The sequence below is a fragment of the Tetrao urogallus genome (assembly GCF_951394365.1).
Source record: "Tetrao urogallus genome assembly, chromosome: Z".
Taxonomy (NCBI): Eukaryota; Metazoa; Chordata; class Aves; order Galliformes; family Phasianidae; genus Tetrao; species Tetrao urogallus.
In genome coordinates, this window is record NC_136816.1 from 72,674,232 (window position 1) to 72,694,457 (window position 20,226).

At 41.9% G+C, this 20,226-nt stretch overlaps 1 protein-coding gene across 1 annotated transcript in view; it reads left to right on the forward strand.

Annotated features, from left to right (window-relative positions):
• The window catches only part of SETBP1 (SET binding protein 1), a gene marked incomplete at both ends in the record, with an annotated part of 250,685 nt that overhangs the window by 100,962 nt on the left and 129,497 nt on the right, over nt 1–20,226 (forward strand). Inside the window, one exon of the mRNA XM_079548333.1 lies at nt 9,534–9,605. Within this exon, the coding sequence (XP_079404459.1) occupies nt 9,534–9,605 (72 nt within the window). The remainder of the gene's footprint in view (nt 1–9,533; nt 9,606–20,226) is intronic.

Here is a 20,226-nt window from a genome sequence, read left to right on the forward strand (position 1 = left end):
ACATGGTCAACATCCTTTTCCAATGGTCGCTTCTACAGACAAGTTCTATTACAGCCCTTTCTTCCTCTGCTCTGATTTACAACCCATTTTGGCATGCAAAACCTACACCTGCAGAGCAGTCTGCTCAATCGGTGCTGAAGACTGGGCTCTCTGGGGAGCAGTAAACAGCACGAGTGAATGGGAACCCCGGTCCTTCGCCAGTGTTTCCTACAAGGAAATATCAATCCATGTGTTAGTCATCGGCAGGGAAAGGTATAATGGCTAGGTAGATTGGGTCACTTTTTCAGAAAAGCTCAGAGCCAGATTTCTCAGCACTTGAAAGGGTCCAGAAATTTTACTTTCTTTCCTTCAAGCCAAAAGTTAAACTCATCCCTTCCTCCGTCCATCTAAACTAAGACGCTGAAAAGGAGCCAAGCTTTCACAAAAATGATCAGCATCCTGCTGCTCTTAATAGGACACAATGAACAGACTTTGCAAATAGCTCATCATGCAGTGTGGAATGGAACTACCCCCAGTTCACACAAATGGGGACCTGGGCCTCCTGTATCTGTCTTGGTTATCCAAAAGAAATGATTCCAAGTGGAGTGGAAAAATACATGAAAGTGCTGTGTTGAATGGAAGGCTAAATTCTTGTTTTGGATATCTGCACAGTGCAAAGTGTTGACTTTGTCCATCATTTCTGCTGATAGGGTTGTATGGATTGAGTTACCATCATTTCTACTATCTAAAGAAAGATCTGAGCCTTGATCTCCAAACCGCGTGGACATCTTGGAGATTGGGTCTTGAGTAATTAATAAAGAAAACCAAAAAGGTAGAAAAAGACTACAGGAAGCAATGAAAGGGGAACATCACCTGGTCTTCAATAGACAAAACATTCATTCTTTACTATACATATAGTCAATGGATGTGCTCCTATCCTTTTAAGGATGACTACTCCAGGGAGTTGGGGTAGCTAACAATATCCTCCAAAGCATGCTGACATACTGAGCAATATTACTTGAGATATCCTGATGTACATCCAGCCAAAGATTAAAACCGGCCTTGAAGCAAAACTTTTTGTCCCAAGGACTAAAGTAAAGCATATGGCTTTCATCCCAATAGCAACATCCCTAGGCTATTTTACCTCAATTATACTCTGATTTAAGAAAAATGGAGAGCACTGTATCATGTTCAAACTGTTTTCTTTCCTCCTTCTCTGTCAAATTATGTCAACTGCAGATCTGATATGTTTCAAGATTGGTTGGGGAAACAAGGATCTCTTCAAAGTCCTTATTTTGATTATTGATTCAATAGTATTTACTGATTAATAATGACCCAAGGCTAACAGGCTCATTTGAATTGGGAATGCTGTGATCTTGCATGCTATCTATAGCAAGACTAGACAGATAAGTAGTTTACTTAAGACCAGAGAAATGAAGCTTGTAGTCTTCTTAGGGAAGACAGGGTTTTTTTCTTTGTTTGTTTGTTTCTCACATCAGTTTTCAGGGTGTCTTTTCTTTTAAAGGTTTCCATAGAATCACAGCATCATTTTTCCTTATTTCCCTTGTATGCGTGCAGTCATGAGAACCAAGATGGCTTGAAATTAAATAAGCACAGTCCAACCTTAAAGTCAAAGACTTTGCGGTTTTAGGTTTGCTTGGAACTAGAAGCAGAAGAGCCAAAATGCTGCATAAAGGAAAAAGAATTAAAAAAAAAAAAAAAACCAAACCAAAACAAAAACAAAAACAAAAAAAAAAAAACTGTTTTCGTGGTATTTTTGGCATAAGCAACAGCTCTGAGAGATACTGGAAATCATACAACAGGGGATTGTTCTTAACATATTTCCAGCCCTTCTCTCAAGACTGAGGGCTTTAGATAACCATCTGCATGTGGATCCCCATCCAAAATAAACTACCAAATCCTTAGTAGCTCACTCATCACTAAATAGTGATTTCTCCCATGCTCGTCTCTCCCTGTGAATGTGCACAAACAAACGTTCTTCAAGGCATCCTAAAAGAGGATGCTTTTCTTTGCTCATAACATTTTAATTGCCTCTCCACCAAGATCTTCTGCCTGGCAGAAGGAAGAAAAAGAAGAAAGCAATGAACTGCCCCATGCTGTCCAAAGGATTTCCTGCTTTCAACCTAACAGAACACATTGGCATCACTTTGTCCCCATTCTCCTTTGCTGCATCTTCTGTCTGTTTTGCAGAGGGTTTTTGTCGTTGTTGTTGTTGTTGTTTTTCTCTGTCTCAGCCTGGAAAAAACAACATCTGCTCCCTTCCTGCACCCATCCTTGTTGGTAGTGTGGGTGACAGAGGCAGAGAAATCAGCACAGTGTCAGCAAGAGTTTAGCCCCAAGCTGGGACCTGAACTTTCAGCCGCAGAGCATAGTGCTGGGTCACTGCACTAAAGCAAGCCAGAATGATACAAAGTGCTTGCTTACTCTGGGAAGGAAAACATCAGAAGTCAGTTAATAACAATCTTTAGGCACCATCTATTGTGAGCTTACAGCAGCAGTGATCCCCACTTTTCCTGGAAAAGATCACCATGTAGTGTAGGTTTACTGTCATAACCCCTGAAGTGACACAGCATTTGGATGCTGCCTGTGCATGAGGAGCATAGCATAGGTCAGAGTAGATTTTAGAGCCATTGAAGCTGGAGATGGAGTGTGTGGACCCGACATACTGCACGCTTTGTGAAGTTTTCAGCTCTGAGAACCTGAATGATCATGTCTGCCAATAGTTAAAGTGCCTAGAAAGTAGATGCTAAAATATTCTTTCCCACTTCATTTTGCAACTGAGAGCTTGTTAGTCTGTAATATCTTTTATTTATAGTTCCTTTCCACTCAAAGCATCTGAAAATGCTTCTGTTTATGAGTCCGTTCAATGAAATACAGATACCCCCAGGCAAGGATGTTTCTCTATGGTGATGACCTCAGAGTCCTCTTAGCCACTGATGCACATGAGGAACTCATCCACTTTGCCAGATGCAACCAGCAGGCCCTCAAGATTGGAGGGAAGGGTAAAACCTACACTAAGCCTGAGGATCAATAAAGACAGAAAATCACAGGGTAAACTGGCTAGGAGAGAAGATACAGTCTGATGATGGCTCTGTTTGGAAGCAGATGTTAGATAAGTCAATGCCAATGTTCAGCAATATCCTTGTGCAATGTTTCAAATAATGAAGCCACAACTCTTAGGAGGATATGTGGGGTCCTACCTGGATGTTTCTCCATCCAACCCAGCAAGGGCCAGCTATGCTGTGCTGGCCTGGAGAAAGCTCCAGTGTAGAACCTAGCTCAGTGGATGTGTCGCAGTGGTGGTGTTGCTTCTAAAGGGATGTGCACACGGTTTTAGTGTGCACCTACTCATGCCTCTTAATGACCACAGCCATTGAAGGGCATCTGCTTGTTTTCAGCCCACTTCAGTGTTTGCCCATTGACTGCTCCATACTCAGCAGCTGGCATCAGTTGAAGGATCAACTCTTCCAAGTGGCTCCTGGCAGATACTCTGTGCCACCAGCCCATCACTTTCCTGCTGCATTCAGCATGCAGGCTAGGGAAAAAAAGTCAGACCAACTGATGTCTTTATGATTCCAGCCTGCGATTTCTGCTTCATCCACAGCCAGGTGAGATTTTGCCAAGATACATATTAGGCAGCTGCTCAGGACACTGCTGTTTTGTCTGTACCACCCTGAGCATGCTGTCTGTCTGTCTTGTGGTCTGTCTCTGTGACCCAGCTTTCCAGTCGCTTGCTCTGCTATTCCCCAGGGCGACCAGAACATGGTTGGTAAGAATCAACCAGGTGCTTTTCTGGTCCTCCCAAAGGACTCACAGCTTTAGCAAGTAAAAGCATCGGGGCTGGGATGCAACATATGTCCATCTGTCCCACAGCATTCCTTCTGCCCTGACTCCCCAGGAGTCACATCTGATGTGCCAGTAGAGAAGGGAGCCCAACCTGTCTCCTCAAAGTCCCCAGATAATCTCACTGGTTTCTCACAGGATTGTACTCTGTTTGGATCTTCAGCCTGGCTTGCTGCTTAATGTACTCCTGCCATTGCTTTTGCCATGCTGAAATCCTCAGTGCATCTTCCCTCCCCCCTGCACATCCCTCCCAGACCAATTCAGCATCAGTAACATACTTCTTATTATTTACCCTCAAAATATCTCTTCCCTCCAAGCACCAATGATGTGCACATAATGCCACTTTTTCTCCACTATGAATATGTGCATTTCAAACTCTGATTTAGTTGGAGTCATTTGGGCTGAAAGTTGGCTCTCTTGGATCTTTTCCCATGAGGAAGATGCATTTTGCCCCCAGACAAAGCTCCCCCAAGGAGGAAGATGTGTTTTCTCATCCTGGCATCTGTAAAGCTGTTTTGCCTGCTTTCAGGGCATCTGTCCCTCCCTCCTTCTTCCTCAGAGAAGAGCATACATATGTTGTGTGTACATATGGGGTTTTTCCTCCCCTCCCTCTTGGTCCATTGAGTGTTGCATCATGTTTCACTCCCGTCGCTGCTCCTTCCACACATGCTGCATTGGATTTGTGGGTGGAAGAAGGAAAGAGCCCCTCCTCTGGGCATACTTGGAGGGAAAAGGGATTAAAAAAGGAGAAAGAAAAAAAAATAAGGGGATAAATATTTGGGAGAAGGGAGTTCAAGAGCAGAGAAAAACAAATGAAAGGGGGTGCCAGACTGGAACTGGCAGCTGGCTGCCAGCATAGCAGCTTGGGACAAAGTTGGTGGAAGAGTTCTGTGCCATGTTTGGGTTGCTTAAAAAAATACACCCTCCCTCCCTCACTATTCCACCTCTGTTTTTTCCCTGGCCCCAAGAATGAGGAGGCATTTGGTTGCCAAATGCCTGCTTGCAGGAAGTTTGTATTTAAAGCTATGTCGAGGGATGCAAATGGAGAACATCCAGCGATGTGCACATGGGCGTACACATGAGCACCTGGAGTCCTCACTGGTCCCACTTGGGATGAGAAGGACTGGGGTGCCTAGGGGTGCACAAGGGAACTGTTATCACCCTCTGCTACAAGGAGATGCCAGGACATTGGCAACCATGGCATGATTTTTTCCAATGCATGGGGAGGAGGTGGGAGGGTGGGAGGGTGGAGGAGAAAGGAGGGGGGGTGGAAGGTTGTAACGCTTGGCTGGAAAAATTTAGAGGAGTACAAAGGAGAAAGCAATGAAAAGGGATGGCAGGAGGGGGAAGGAAGCTACGGACTGGCTGCTGTGGGAAGATTTACATTTGCTGAGTGGGGCTGGGTGGGAGCAGGCAGGGGTGTGGAGTTGATGCTGGGGGTGCCAGGGGAGGAATGCGGCTGCAGAGCAAAGCGCCTTGTTTTCATCCTTCCTCTCCTCCTCCCTCCACTGCGTGCTCGGAGGAGAAGAAAAGACAAAAAGCTGAACCGGTGCCAAGAAGGAGCTGCAGCAACTCGAAAACGGCGCTCTGTGCCGCACTAATATTTCCAAGCAGGGCTGCTCTCGAGAGTGGAGAAACGTGCCAGGAATGAGAATGGCTGTGGTGCGGGGCCACCAGTCGGATGCAGGAGTCTTCTCCCTCCTCTTTTACCTATTAAATGCCACCCTTTTCCCTTCTTGCCTAATCCCAGTGATATTAAGGGACTCTTGCTCCTGGCTTTGCCTTTCTTTGTTCCATCCCAGAGAGGGGGTAGCAGGAGCCAGGCAGTCCCCAGTATCTCCAACAGCACTATCCTTGGGCACAGCAAATGTAAGGCAGAAATGCTGTGTCTTTATCCATTCCTAGCCTGGCTGTGCACGTTACCAAGCTCACATGTAAAAGATTATAAGTACGTAACAGAAGGAGCTAACACACCTATCCCCTCCCGCTTGCTGAAATCTCAGCTCAGAAGGATTATTTATTTATTTATTTATCTATCTATCTATCTATCTATCTATCTATCTATTTATTTATTTATTTATTTATTTCTGCAATTTTTCCTAGGAAGAAATAGAAGACTTCATTCCCAGGGAGTTTTCTGACTGTTTCCCCAGTGCCACTCCTTCCCCTCCTCCTTGCTGTCCTCCTCCTCTCGCAGTACCCATAAGGCTGCTCTCGCTGCTCTGTATCATGATGCAAGGTTACTTGTAGGACACACAAATCTCTGCAAGGTGCAGCGTTGCCTGCATCAGTGCTCCCATGCACTTCTCATTTCCTGAGGGATGTAGCAACTTCCAGGCTGTGTGCCACAGTTACATAGTCAGTCAAACCTCTGCTAAAGGCAGAGGTGGGATTTCTTTTGTAAAAGCCCCTTTCTGCAAAGCCTACCTAGGCAAAAAGATATATTAACAATAGAGATCTGAAACTTTGGCAGCAATTCATAACTGATTCACATTGGTTGGGCTGGAGTTTTGCTCTGTTTTTTCTCTGATAGGGAAGGTTTTCTGCTGTTATGTTCCCCTTTTCCTTTCATTTGTAGGATGGGAAAAAGTATATGCAAGCTGCATAATTTTTAACCATTTTGAAATGTTTACAGCATCTAGAAACATTCTTGTAAGATGCAGGATGGAAGCTCAAAGCAAAAAAATCTTTCCACTACTGCATTTATACATGCATTTCTGTCTGGATCATACTGGAATTTAGATCACTAGTTTAAGGTGGTGTTGACGGTAATTAGAGACTAGGAAGAGAAAACCCCCAACCATGGGTCTGACAACAAATCCACATGTTTTTTTATCAGCAGCCAGCAGATCAGCTTCAAGGGACCTTCCTAAAGCACAGGCAGAAGCTCATCAGCTTGCTGAGTCTCAGAAGCTTGCATGTTGTTAGCTTGGTCCAGTTTGTAGTCCCAAACTGTGGGATGATCCCAATGACCTTTATCTCGCCTAGAATTCCTGTCCTACTACATATGCAAATCCACTCAAATCTCATGTTGATTCTAAACATGTAAACCTGGTTTTGGAGGACCTGATTCTGCTCAGTCAATGCCTGTTGGAAATAATGTGATAAATAGACTGTGACTGAAATGTTATTTGGCTACTTTCCTTCATCCTTCTCTTATCCAAAGATAGCTCCTTGCAGATCAATGGTCATTTATCTCAGACCATCAGAAACACAGTCATAGATTAACGCTTCTAGGATATGTATTAATTTCTAGTGTGACATATCTTTGTATGGAGGAGGATGTCTGCAGTGACCGTTCTCTCCCTGTTCCTCCAACGACGTGGTTGCTGTAGCCTGACTTAGGCTTGAGCAAAAGAGATGCCATTGTGTATTCTTGCTTTTTTTCCTTTGTCACAGGAACTTTGGAATCACTGGAGTGGGTGGGGAAAAATCATAGAATCATAGAATGGACAGGTTGAAAAGGACCACAGTGATCACCTAGTTTCAACCCCCCTGCCATGGCAGATTTGCCAACCACTATAGCAGGCTGCCCAGAGCCACATCCAGTCTGGCCTTGAATGCCTCCAGGGAAGAGGCATCCACAACCTCCTTGGGCAACCTGTTCCAGTGTGTCACAACCCTGTGTGTAAAAAAACTTCCTCCTGATATCTAACCTAAACCTCCTTTGTCTCAGTTTAAAACCATTCCCCCTTGTCAACAAGAAGGTTGGTCAAGTAATTTGGTGTAATTGCTGTGCTACTGTGCTTTCCACCAGATGCCACCTGCTCTTAGTGAATAAAGTACACACATAAATATACGTGTTTGCATGTGCACACATGGGCTTGCTGTTTGCTTTTCCGTTGCCTCTTTAAACTTAATGAGGTGAATTGTGTATTTAAGCTACTATCCTCACCAAAGGTACATACCATGCAGAATATGCCTGAATTTCCCAGATGTCCTTGCTGATGGTTTTGGCTGTGCTGCTGCTCTTCCTCTGAGCACAGCCCCCTCTTTTTAACCTAAGATCCCTCACCACAAGATGCCAACTTGAAAAAGCAAACAGTGGGACTAGGGATTAAAGCCCACATCAAAGTGAGCAGAGGAGACCCTGGCATCTGTCCTAACACTCGTGCACCTGCACAGAGCACAGTTCATGCTTTGGGACGTCCAGCCAACTTGTCTCTCTTTCTGATTTAAACCTCCTACTATTTTGCTTTCCAAATTGCAATTAGTGAACAAATTTATAGACAGGGTACCAAATACATGGACAAAAAATTAATGTATTCCAACAGTATTCATATGAGCAGTGCAGCATTGTGTTACATGATGTTTAGGAAGATAAACTGAGAACAGAAAAATGAAAGAACCTTCCTAAACTGCATACTGCAGAGCACAAATCTCTTCTATTTCCTCAATGTCTTGACAATGCTCTGGAGTTTGAGAGCTTGTGTAAGGGTGCCCATCCTGGGACAAAGACATTTTTCTTGTACTTTTCTAGTGATCCAGGCAAGCCATCTGATCATAGCCTCCCTATAGAGACTGTGAAGCAGTGACAATGCAGCTGAGTGTCTTTGTCTGTCTTTCTGCCTGTATTATTAATTTCTCTGGATGTATTCCCTTGAAGCATAATATCTCATGAATCTCAAGTTCTTTTCTTCAAACACTTCTTTTTAATATCTTACAATGAAACCTTATTTGCTTGGAATTGTTATAAGATGGCTTGCAAATGGAAGGGTTAATCCAGAGGGCTCTTCCAATGCTTTCTTCCATCCATTCTCCCCACACCTTCCCCACTTCCAACAATTTTTTATTTTTACCAGTAGCCTCACAGTTCTGTAATCTAAATGTGCAAATGCTTTGCAGTCACAGTCCAGTAGCTAGGTTAATCTCAGACCCCTGGAGTGGCAGATGGCTGATTTGTTGCTGATTCCAGTTACAGAGAATTGTGCCACCTATTATCTTTGCACAGGCTGTTGCTTAAAAAGATGCCACAGGCAAAATCAGTGACAAGCAAAGCAAAGAAAACACTCTGTGATATGCATTATCACAGGTGAAAATGTGAAATATTTCACCTTTAGTGGGAAGGGCTCAAGAGGTGGACAAAGAGAGGAGAGGAGGTAGGAGGAGAAGAGAGGGAGAGGGATTTTTGTACCTGAAATACAGAAATATTTCTGTAGGTTTGCTATAGGAATGATATTGAATTAAAAAAACTTACCCTACTTTAAAAGTTTTTGGAAAGTATTAATCTTTATCTTTAGCCCTCTGCTTTAAGTCTTAAACAAAGCAAATTAGTTGGCACTATTGGATACCTTTTCTGCTTTTTCCTAAAGCTCTTCCCAAGCTTTAGCAGTGTGTGTTGTCATACAAATCAGTGGCTCTTGTCCCAGTCGTCACACTTTGGGATTTGCCTAATGACCAATGGGCAAAGTTGTGACAGCACCACATTGCCCACTTTCACCTGATCTGCATGGAGCAGAAACTTGTCCCTCTACATGGTTTAAGAAGGAGCTTGGAGGACCTTCCGGAACTGATGGGGGCTGAAGCAAGTGGGGGTGGACCCTAGTTCAAAGCGTCCTGGATGATGTACACAAAGAAGCATGTAATGAATTGGAAGAGTGAAAATATTCAGATACTTGTGATCATTTTCTGCACTTGTATGTCTACAATTAATATTTTCTCTTTTCTCTTTGCTCTGGGAAACACCACAGAACCAGATGAAGAATTTGGGAAGAGAGTGTGGGTACCCTGTGCAGAGTCTGGTGACAAAATCCATGAATAAGGTAAGACCAAGGAATTATATCTGTGAAGGTTTTTCCCTTCCAAACTCATTATTGAAGAATTATATGCAGAACTTCAGATATGCATAGCACAGAAATTGACATTCCAAGTGCGAAGTGAAAAAGTCTGAAACATCAAGCCAAAAAGGACTTCTTTTTAATGCATACTGTTATGATGGTTTGGGTTTTATAACAGTTTGTACTGTATCCAAATGATCTACATGTGAATAATTGTTACCAACCTCCTGACACTGGGACCTAATTAGGAAGTAAGAGCCTTAAATAGGCCATTTGCGTAGTGAGCTTCCATATGTCTCCTTGTGCAATTTATTTGCTTCACTCCATTGAGATATAATGAGAATGAAACTCCTCGAACTGCCTTTGACTCTGAGGCCCTCCTCTTCATCTTCCTTGCAGTTATAGCTCACAATTAAGAAGATAATGTCTATTTCCCTTTGTTCAGAAAGAAAAATGTGCTGTCCTTCTACTCTTATTCCAAACTGACCGAGTTTTTCTATTTCCAAGTTTCCAGTGGAAATAGAATGAGAAATAGCAAAACAATCCATAGGCTATGAAAAATATAATGCCGTCAGAGAAAGCACAGTGAAGGATAAGACAGGATGACCATGAAAGTATACTACTTATCATATCTAGTTCTCCTGGAAATCTGCCTAAAAGCTAACATGATTGTGTTTCAGCCAAGGTATGGGTTCAATTTAAAGCCCTCTGTGTTGCTTCTGTTTGGATTTCTGTCTTTTAGGATATGAGGAAGGGGAGTGCTTGGTTTGAGGTTTGAATTTTATCTTAGTTCTAGTTACTTAGCTCAGTATGGACCAACATGCTTTCTGGGGCATTATGTCCATGTTATTTTGAAGAGCATTTTCTTTAAATATTGTTTCAGGGGTTCAGGAGAGATCCTGCTTCCAAACACCTTTTTAGTGCGTGACTCCATCTCAGGCATCATCCTGAAGTCAATAAAAGTTTAGAGTATGAATACCGTCTTCTGCAGGAGCAAACATGAACGAGCTCTCGAAGTGGCTTTTTATTTGTTCTATTTGTTTTTAGTTTTTCTTTTCTTTTTCTTTCTTTTTTTTTTTTTTTTTTCTTCTAAATTGAGGTCTTATTTCATTTCTCAGTGCACGTCAGTTCCACATGCAATGATTTTGTTTATGATAATTCACTTGCATGTTCCCTTCCAGGAATTGTCATTGCCTTCCAGAGGAGAGGTTAGTGTTGGTTCCCTTGCAGTGATAATTATAATCAGACCTGTCAGCATTCACGCAGTCTACGCTTATCACTTGCATTTAGGAGGATTTTTTCCTGAAGCCTATTACCAGTGTTGCTTCTTAGGGAGAAATAGTCATGATTTTTCAACTAATCTTTGATGTCTCTCAGCTTTGAAAGCACAGAGAGAAGCAAAATGACTGCCAGTTGCAGTTAAAGGCAACGTCTGTCCCTAGCTCTGCTTCTGGAGAGCAAGGGTTTGGGAAACACAGATTCTTGATGCAGTCGTGACAATTTCTCAGTATGTGGGAGACACAAGGCAGTGTTTTTTCCAGTTGTGATACCCTCTTAAATTAGCTCTGTAGATGTGCTAGATGAGAGCTCTGTGTGGTAGGCAATCATGGGCACTGCTTGCCATAAGGGACAGGAGCAGCATGGGACCGATGGAGCTGCAGCCACCTGCACACAGCAGTGAAGTGGTGTCTGGCTGGCCAACGTGGTGGTGTTTGATAGGATGTTGTTTGGTGTTATATTCATTCTAGGATATATAGAAAATTGCCTACCCCAGTGTTTTTTCAGGGAGAGAGGCATCCCACCATTTACTAGACCTGCTCTCATTTTCACTCCATTGCTCTTATTGATATGCTAATTTTCCCCCTCTTTGCCTTTTGCTTTTTGCTAACTTTAAAAAGCAATATGTCAGTTTATACCCTTTCATTAGTCTAAATGAGTGATGTATTTTTAATTCCCTCCTATGCTATCACTGTGTTCTTTATGTTTTCAAAGATTTGGGTTCCCCTGATTTTGGCAGAAATTGAGAATGGTCATTGCTGTATTGCTTCTGTAGAGGAGGAAATGTTGGGACAGTGGGAACTTGTGCTCTCTGCAGCTATGTATTTACAGCATGTAAGAATATGATTTGTCTTTATTTTATTTAAATTCACTGGCAACTCAAGATTTATTTATCAGGTGTCACTCCCTGAAGGAAGATAAATGCTACATGGAAAAGACTTCATCTATTATACAAACAGATTTGAAGGCTTTGCTGTTGCATTTCCCTGCCTGCTGTATGAAGTATAAATGCCTTCGGCTGAGCAGAGACAGAGTGATACTTAGCAGCAGCATCTTATGACCTTTTGATCAGATGAGATCTCAAGCCTTATTAGGGGACGGATTATGATGTGATGGTAAGAGGGCCAGGAATAGTCTTTTTGTTATGAGATCTTTCCAGTGAGCATCCTTCTTCAGCATATTCAGGTGGTTAAAGCACTGGAGCCAAGACCAGCATATGAAAATGAGGGAGTAAAGTATTGGAATGGGCAATTCAAACACATTCAAGTTTGTCAACTCCTGCTGAATATCACAGCTTACAGTTTATCCCTAATATTCTCTGACCTCCTATTCTAGCAAGACTGTAAGTGACAGTGCAAAATTTCCTATGACTAATAATCCCATTCTGATAGAAAGTTCTACCCAAAAACAGGCCCTCAGTCACAGTCATACAGTCATAGAATCATAGAATCCTTAGAGTTGAAAGGGACTGAATTATTCAACCACAATCTACCCTTGTTTAATTTGAAATTATTTCCCCTTGTTCTGTTACCACAGACCCTGCTAAAGTGTCTCTTTCTTCCTGTAGCTCCCCTTTAGATACTGACAGGAGTCCAAGGCATGTAGGGAGCTGCAGTCCCAAATCCAAGGTGTGCACATTGTGAATGTAGTTATCTGGGACTGATGGGAAACACACTCACATAGAAGCATCTGTGACATTTTTGAGATAACAAATATAGCACTTAACCCTGTTTCAACTCTATTTACAAAAAATTTGTGTTTAAACAAATGTATGGCCATAGTTGCATTTTTCTTTTAATGGAGTCAAAGAGAAATGTAAACAACTTTTACATAAAGCTTGACTACTACCTGCACAAGATTACTCCTTAAACATCCTTAAACACTGTAGATTTAAATTAAACTTCAAACTTGATGTCCAGTATTGATACTCTGACATAAATTGCCTGAAGGAGAATGCTCACTCATTGTTGACTCTGCTCATTAGGAATGGTTGTGCCAAAGTTTGGCCTGGCTGCCAAGGCCACTTCTGGGAAAGAAAGTAGGGCATTTGTGAGGCACTATGTAAATGTAAATGGATATACATGAGCATGATCCAGACACACACAGGAAGTCCATGCTTGTTATGGAGTATGTAAAATAGCCCTGCATGTACTAGAATTATGGCCTCTAAGTTGTACAGGTTTTGTTTCCTCTTGAAGCTGAATGATCTGTTGGTTTTTTTTCCCTAAAGGGAAGAGAGAGAAGGGCTGGCAGTGCATGAATCCCTAACTGCTATCAGTGTTCCCTAACTGCTATCAGAGGATGCTGATGCATCAGGTCTGGAGAACAATAGCTGCCACAACCCTACAGAAAGTCTTTGAAAATGAAAAGGTTATGGAGGTGGAGGAAATGCACAGCAGGACACCATCTCTTCTTATCTCCCCCAGCCTCTTCAATCAGGTGCCTGCTGAGCTTCCCACTCCTCCTGCCTTTTAGGATAGGATCATAAAGCATTAGATTCTGCTGGCATTAAGTCATCTTCCTGATATTAGAGCTCCCCAAGACAGGGAACTGCAGTGAAACATGGAAGCTTGAACCCACATGGGACTTAAACTGTAGCTACTAGGCCTGTGGAGATGTCCAGGAGCTATGAAGAGATACTTGCTGTCTGACTCCATCCTTCACCACTTTTCCAATAGGAAAAGCAAGGAGTATTGAAAGGTGGATAGCAGCCCTTCTGCTGCCTCCACCTCCTCCAAACATGCTCTTGCTGAAATATACCTGGACCACCAATGGCTTTGCAATGAAAGGTGCTTGGAGAGATGAGCTGCTCTGAAAGGACCCTTCTGAGAGTAACAGTTTCTGATGAAACCTTTTAAATCTTTCCACTGAGAATGCTTTGTGACGTGCATGGTGAAGAAAGTGAAGGTACAAGGGTCTCTGTGAGGTATGGAACATTGTATGGGCTTTGATGACACTGTATTAAAGTCTTCCCTCTCGGCCTGGGATTGGCTTTGTGCTACTAGATCTTCTGCCAAACAATTCCTATACCAGTGTACTCAAAGCACTCTCTTGTCTTCAGTTTCTGTAACTCAGAGAGATCCATGAAAACAGATTAACTGATCTTCAGCTTAGTACAGAAGCTCATCTAGAACATCTTATGTTCTACAGATTAGAATGGCTAGAGCACATGATAACTTCTAGAGGTGGGATGCTTTTCTAGGGGCATACCATTTAAAGTGGCAAGTACTGAAGAAATAGCATCACACAGATGACAGTGCTATGGAATGGGAAAAAGAGGACAATTTATGAATTTGAGCTGTGTTTGTCATTGTAAGCATGTAATGTCTGGTTCCTTGCAATTATTCTTAGATTACAGACAACATAAACCTCCAGTTTCTCACTTGAGAAAGAGTGATAGCTTGAACCCGAAAAACACTATTGTTCTAACCAGATTTAGAGCCATACACCTCCCTTCACTTTGCTGGAATGTGGTGATCTTGGGATAGGACAAGGATAGGAGGACATTTATGTCATACCAGTGCCTTAGGCTGTTTGTCTTCAGCAAACGAAGTGGTGTTTGCAAAAGCTGCTGTGCAGAGGAATGAGTATACATGCGGATACTCAGACTACCAGACCTTGGCATGCTTTTGGTCCATGACAACTAGCAAAGTCTTAAATCATTGCTAAACATGGATCAGGGTTCATTTTGCATTTAGCTGCTGTGTTAAGGAAGCTAAGACATGGTTGTGAGCAGAGATATGAACCATTCTGTGCCAGTTGGCCTCCGTGCCTGGCAATATTTTTGGGCACATTTAATTTGTTGGTGGCTGAGGAGGCTCAGGCCCAGATGGGAAACTGGACTCCATCACCTTAAATTCTATTTGTCAGCAGAGAAGAGTGAAGAGAGCCTCCATCAGAGACTGACTGAGCTTCCCATAGCCCTGACCTCTATTCCATTGTAGATGGAAGCTAAAGCAGATAAGCTGACAGAGTCCAACATTCAGCAGCAGAAAGAAAATCTGTATTAGCCCAGAAAAGGTCACATATAGTACAGGGGAATTTCCTGCATATTTACTAGTTTCCTTCTATGCCTTTCTGAGCTCAGAAAGGTTTTAAATAATTTACTTGATCTTTCCTGCAACATCAAGTGCCATTTGTCTTCACAGAAAGAGTTTTGTTCTCCCTCACCATATGGAGGTTCCTTTTTCAATAGAAAGGCTGGTGTTCTGTATAATTTCATTTTAATGATCTGGTGGTTGATAGTTAAATGTTTCCACAGAAGACAACTGTAGGCTTTAATGCAAGAAAAGGGCTCATGGAGAGATATGATGCTATGTCTTTTAAGTATGAGTAAAATGTTTTTGCTCAATAAAGAAAGTCATATTTCATGTAATTCTCAACTAAAAATACCTGTGTATTTTTTCACACTCACTGAACCAAAAACCTACATGAAAATGTAACTGTGGCTTGACTACTGCAACTGGAGTGTAATGTGTCATTAACTTTTTAAAATCTTTTCATTCGCAAGATGCCATGATAGAATAAATATTTTTCTTAAACACTTCAAACAAAACATTTTCCCTTCGGGAGTACATCAAGTGTTTGGTCGCAATGGGGGAGGAGTTATTAATTGAATCCGGCATTTATTTGGAAACATGACCTTTATCTGTGGGTTTCAGTGCATAAGGTGTTTTCCCTGGATGTTTCAGTAAGTCAGATAAGAAAATTATATTCTTGACATGCTAAAGATGTTCCATTTTTGACAATAGTATCCCAGTTGTACCACTGAAACTCAATGTCCTGTCTTGCTTGTTAACCACCACACATTTATTGTTTCAGTGACCCATTTTGCTATCAAGTATCAATGCACTGCCACATACCAAATAATCAATAGTTCTGTCAGTTGAGTATTCCCTGGAAATATAATATTACTGTTAATATCGATCCACACAGCAGAAATCAAGGCATCAAAATCTGCAGTCATTACTTGCTAGCACCTTGGCTTTTACTTGCAGAGCAACCAGCTTGAAAATCATGACAGCATGCCATCCCTAGGGACCTGCTCTCCCTCCTTCCACACATAATAATAACCAACAGGAACATAAGTACAAGGGTAACAGCCTGCATGCAACCTGCAGACATAGTGCATATTCATTTCAGTCTTCTGTGTTTTCTGGGTGCAGCGAACCAGCTGCTGGTAAAATCAAGATGCATTGGCTCTGGTATCCACCTCTTTTCCTCCAAGCTTGCCTCAGGAGGAAGAAAATGTGCTTTCCATTCCCGTGTGTGCATTCACACACTCCCCTGTGAGTTTGGCGGTCTCAGTTGTATCTGTAACAGCTTCACAATGAAGTCGTGAATGAAAGTTTGGTTTTAAAAAAAAGATTGATTTTACAATTGTCAGCCTTCATAAACGAAGAGTTAAGTGTGATATTCTATAAGCTCTTTCCAGATTTTACTGGATCCAGATAAATTAAACCAGCATTTTATTTGCATATCACAAGATAGTCATCACAGTTCTTCCCACTTAGGAATACTCTAGTTCTGGTCTCTAGAACTGCACTGTGACACAGATAACATTTCTTTATTAAGTGTTTCTATGTGAATAGTATGAGTGTTGGGGGGCAAGTAGCCTGGAATTGAGCAGAGCACCACTTCAGTGAGGATAAATGAGACACAGTCATCATTTGCCATGTGAATTAGCTAAGGACACAGGAAGATTCTCTCAGCTAGAGCCCACCCTACAGCAGGAGCAGCAGCCTGGGCCATGCTGGTCCTGACAACATCGCTGTCTGAGTCTTGGGTGATTCCTCTAACACTGCTGTCTCTGCTCAGCCATGCACCTGGAGGGACTGAGAATCTCTCAGCAGCATATGAGGGACATCACTAATGATGGCTGTGCTCTTCTCATCAGGAATTGGTGTGTGCACAGCAAGAGATTTTTTTTTGGTATTGTTAGCTGCTAGGTTCTGTCTTGCAAATGACCTTCACCATATTTCCTTTGCTTCCAAACAGGACGTTCATCAGCCTTATGCTCCATCCTCCAGTAGTTCATCTCCTGTATGGCAAGCCATTTAGTTGTTGGGAGAGGAAATTCGAGGCAACTTTTCAGGCTGCTTATGTGAAGAAAGATAGATGTGTACTTTCTTTCCTTCTGTAAAGAACCAAGGTCAGATTTTATGCACTCAGATCAGTATGAAATGCAGAGAAGACATATTTACAATGTTGCACATCTAGTGGAGTTTCCTAAAACTCATTTTCATATCAAGGATTACATTTCTACACTCTTTCAAATAGGAAAGAAACAGAAATTCAGACCCTCAGCTGGCTGGAAATGGTGTGTCTTACAACTTAGGGCTGCTGCTGTGCAAGTACAAGGAGTCAGAAAGGAGCTCATCATCAGCTGAGGCTGTGTGCCATCAAAAAAAAAAAAAAAAAAAAAAAAAAAAAAAAAAAAAAGGAGGCATTGCCATGGTTGCACACTCTTCAAAACATTTTTTCACCTCTATCATTTCTTTTCTGTATGGCTTCAGCAGCTTCTTTCAGCTACTTCAACTAAAACTACAAGTGATGTCATTATTATTATTATTTTTTTCTTCTTGGAAGCTAGTGGCCATTTCTACCCTTATCTCCTCTTTTAGATAAAATGCCCCCAAATGCCATCATTGAAGTTCAGAGGTCAGTGGTGACTTTCAAATCCTCCGCAATTGCCTTGGATCAAAACCAAATGAAATAAAAATCAATGTATGAGTCAAGAGGCCAAGACACCAAAATGATGTGTCCAATGCAAGCAGCTTGCTGGTTTCAGAACATTTCTGGCAGCCATCTGCTTGTCTGAATTTGAGGATGTGATGCTTTTAAAAGTCAGAGAAGAAACACACACTAAACCACAGCTTTTAGATATTTTGCTTGATAACAGGATTCTCTTTTTGTGCCCATTTTCCTGCAACCTCGAGAATGTCCTGTTTTGCAATCATACTGTCAGCAGGTGTTCATGTTACTGAAGTACCACATTGTGTAATTCTCTAATTTAAAAAGAAAAGCTTTTTGAAACCTCATTTTCTCCTCATCCCTCTTCACGTATAAGCAACAAAACAGAGAGTTATCAAAACTCAATAGACCCTCATTTGTTTATACGTATAGAGATTGGCCTTTTATAGCGAAAAACAATCTTTTGTTTTGTTTTGTTTTGTTTTGCTTGTTTCTTCACACTACTTCTATTTCAATGCCGTGGTCTTAGACTTGTCTTGTGTAACAAAGAAACAGATGCTTTATGGATGGTGTTAACCGAGATACCTCTGACCGAATCACATTTAAGAGCTAAATTCCCCTTTTATTCTTGAAGGTGGTTGGCATCAAAGCACCACGAGGCTGTGGCTGGAGGGAGAAACTTGAACTCATGGTGAACAAATAAAAACATTACAGATTCCTTTGTTGCCAGTGTGACCCCTTTAATTAGCAGCATGTCCACACTTATGAGAATGAAATTGTGTTAGACCATAAAAATCCCTGTCATTGTCAGAGCGCAGTAAAGCAAATGTAATATTGTTCCTGGCCCAAAGACAATATGACATTAAAAGCTAAGGCGAGAGTCAATGTATGGACAGAGGCAGGAAGGCAGAAGTGGGAAAAAGCTTTTGGTCCCTATCAACACATCCAGCTGTGGCCAGCTGTTACAGGGCTGTGTGCATTGCACTGGGAGAAGTGTGGAAGAGGACTACAGAGAGGGCTGGTTGATGTGTAACAAGAGCCTTTCCTCTGCAGGAGGGACAGCCCTGGAGAAGAGACGAAGGTATATTAGCAAAAGCTGCTTACTCTCTTACTTGGCAATTTCTTAGGGAAAACATTATTTTTGGATTTTATTTTTTTTTTAATATATATGAATAAGGCATTTATAAAGTAATGAAAGCTACATTTTCATCAATTATAATGGACTCCATTAAATTCTGGACATTTACCACATCACAATGTTTATCTGCAAGGGAATATTTCTCTGTGCTTAATAAAATGGAACAGCGGGAGTATTGCAGCAAATTTAAGCCACTTCTAGCACTCAGTGTCAGGATTTTAATGGCACCCACATTACCTTGGCTTCTTTTTATAGCTTCATCTTGCTTTATGTGACAATACTTAGTTTTTATGTCATGCTTTTCGCATATAAATCATGTCGCTTCACAAAGAAGAGTAGGACACTATACTCATTTCAGGGAACAGAAATAGCACAAAATGAGGTGGCTTTGTTCTGGCCACAGAGCAGGTCAAAAGCACTGTTAGGAGGAGACCTTTGTCTTTTCAGATCCATTCCCTGAGTACACTACATCTCCAGCAAGAAGCTTTACCTGTTTGTAGACAAGTTGGGGTATGTATCAAAGACTTACAGTGAGTGGGGTGAAGGGAGTGGGAAGATTTTCATTAACTTCTTGGGGCCTAAAGTTGCAGCCAGCTACTCTGCTCTGACAGAGTTAAGTACTAAGAGATGCTAAAGGCAAGGGAAAAAAAAAAAAAAAAAAAAAAAAAAAAAAGGAGAAAGGGAAAACAGACAAAACAAACAGGATGAGGCTACCTGTGTTTCCACTTCTATCACTGGCAGCTGCCTGTTGGCTCGTCTTGGAGAAATTTTCTACAAATCCAGTTTGGAGTGGAGAAAGGAAGATAAAGTCTTACCTGCCTTAACTTGTCTGTTCATCATCTTCTAGTCTCAAATGTGTTTCGAAAGTGGCTTGAGTTCAGTGTTGTCCTTCTGGAAGCCTTGTGGGATTTAGTATGCCCCTTGTTGCCATCTGGTGATAGTGACACTGGAAGATATTAAAGATCAGGATGGGGTCAATATCTGATGGAACTCTTGGCCAGCATGCTGCTGGTGCTCTCTGTAGTGATGAACTATTAGTCTCCGTGCTCCTAACATAAGTAAGGCAGAGCTTGGACTATAGAGTCTCAAGTCAAAGGACCCCTGAACTGAGACATCCCTACTATTGTGTTCCTCAGTTAGAGACAGATGCAGGTTTGAATGGGGCTCCAGTCCCCACCTGGAAACACAATGCAGCTTATTGTTATTTTGATTGTCATGGTGTATACACACACACACACACACACATATAATATATATATATTCGCTAGAGGTTTTACTTCAGAGCACTGGGAGATCTGTTCACTAAGTGAAGCCTTAAAAAGAATATTCAGTCCTGAAACGTGGCGTGTTCTAAGAGCAAATATGTCTTCAGCTCCCATAAAAGGAAGGAGAAGCAGAATCTATGCTTCTGTGACTACTTCACATGACACGGAAATGGGATCTAATGTAAATCAACACCTATGGCAAATGACATTTATGACACTTATCCAGCAGGAT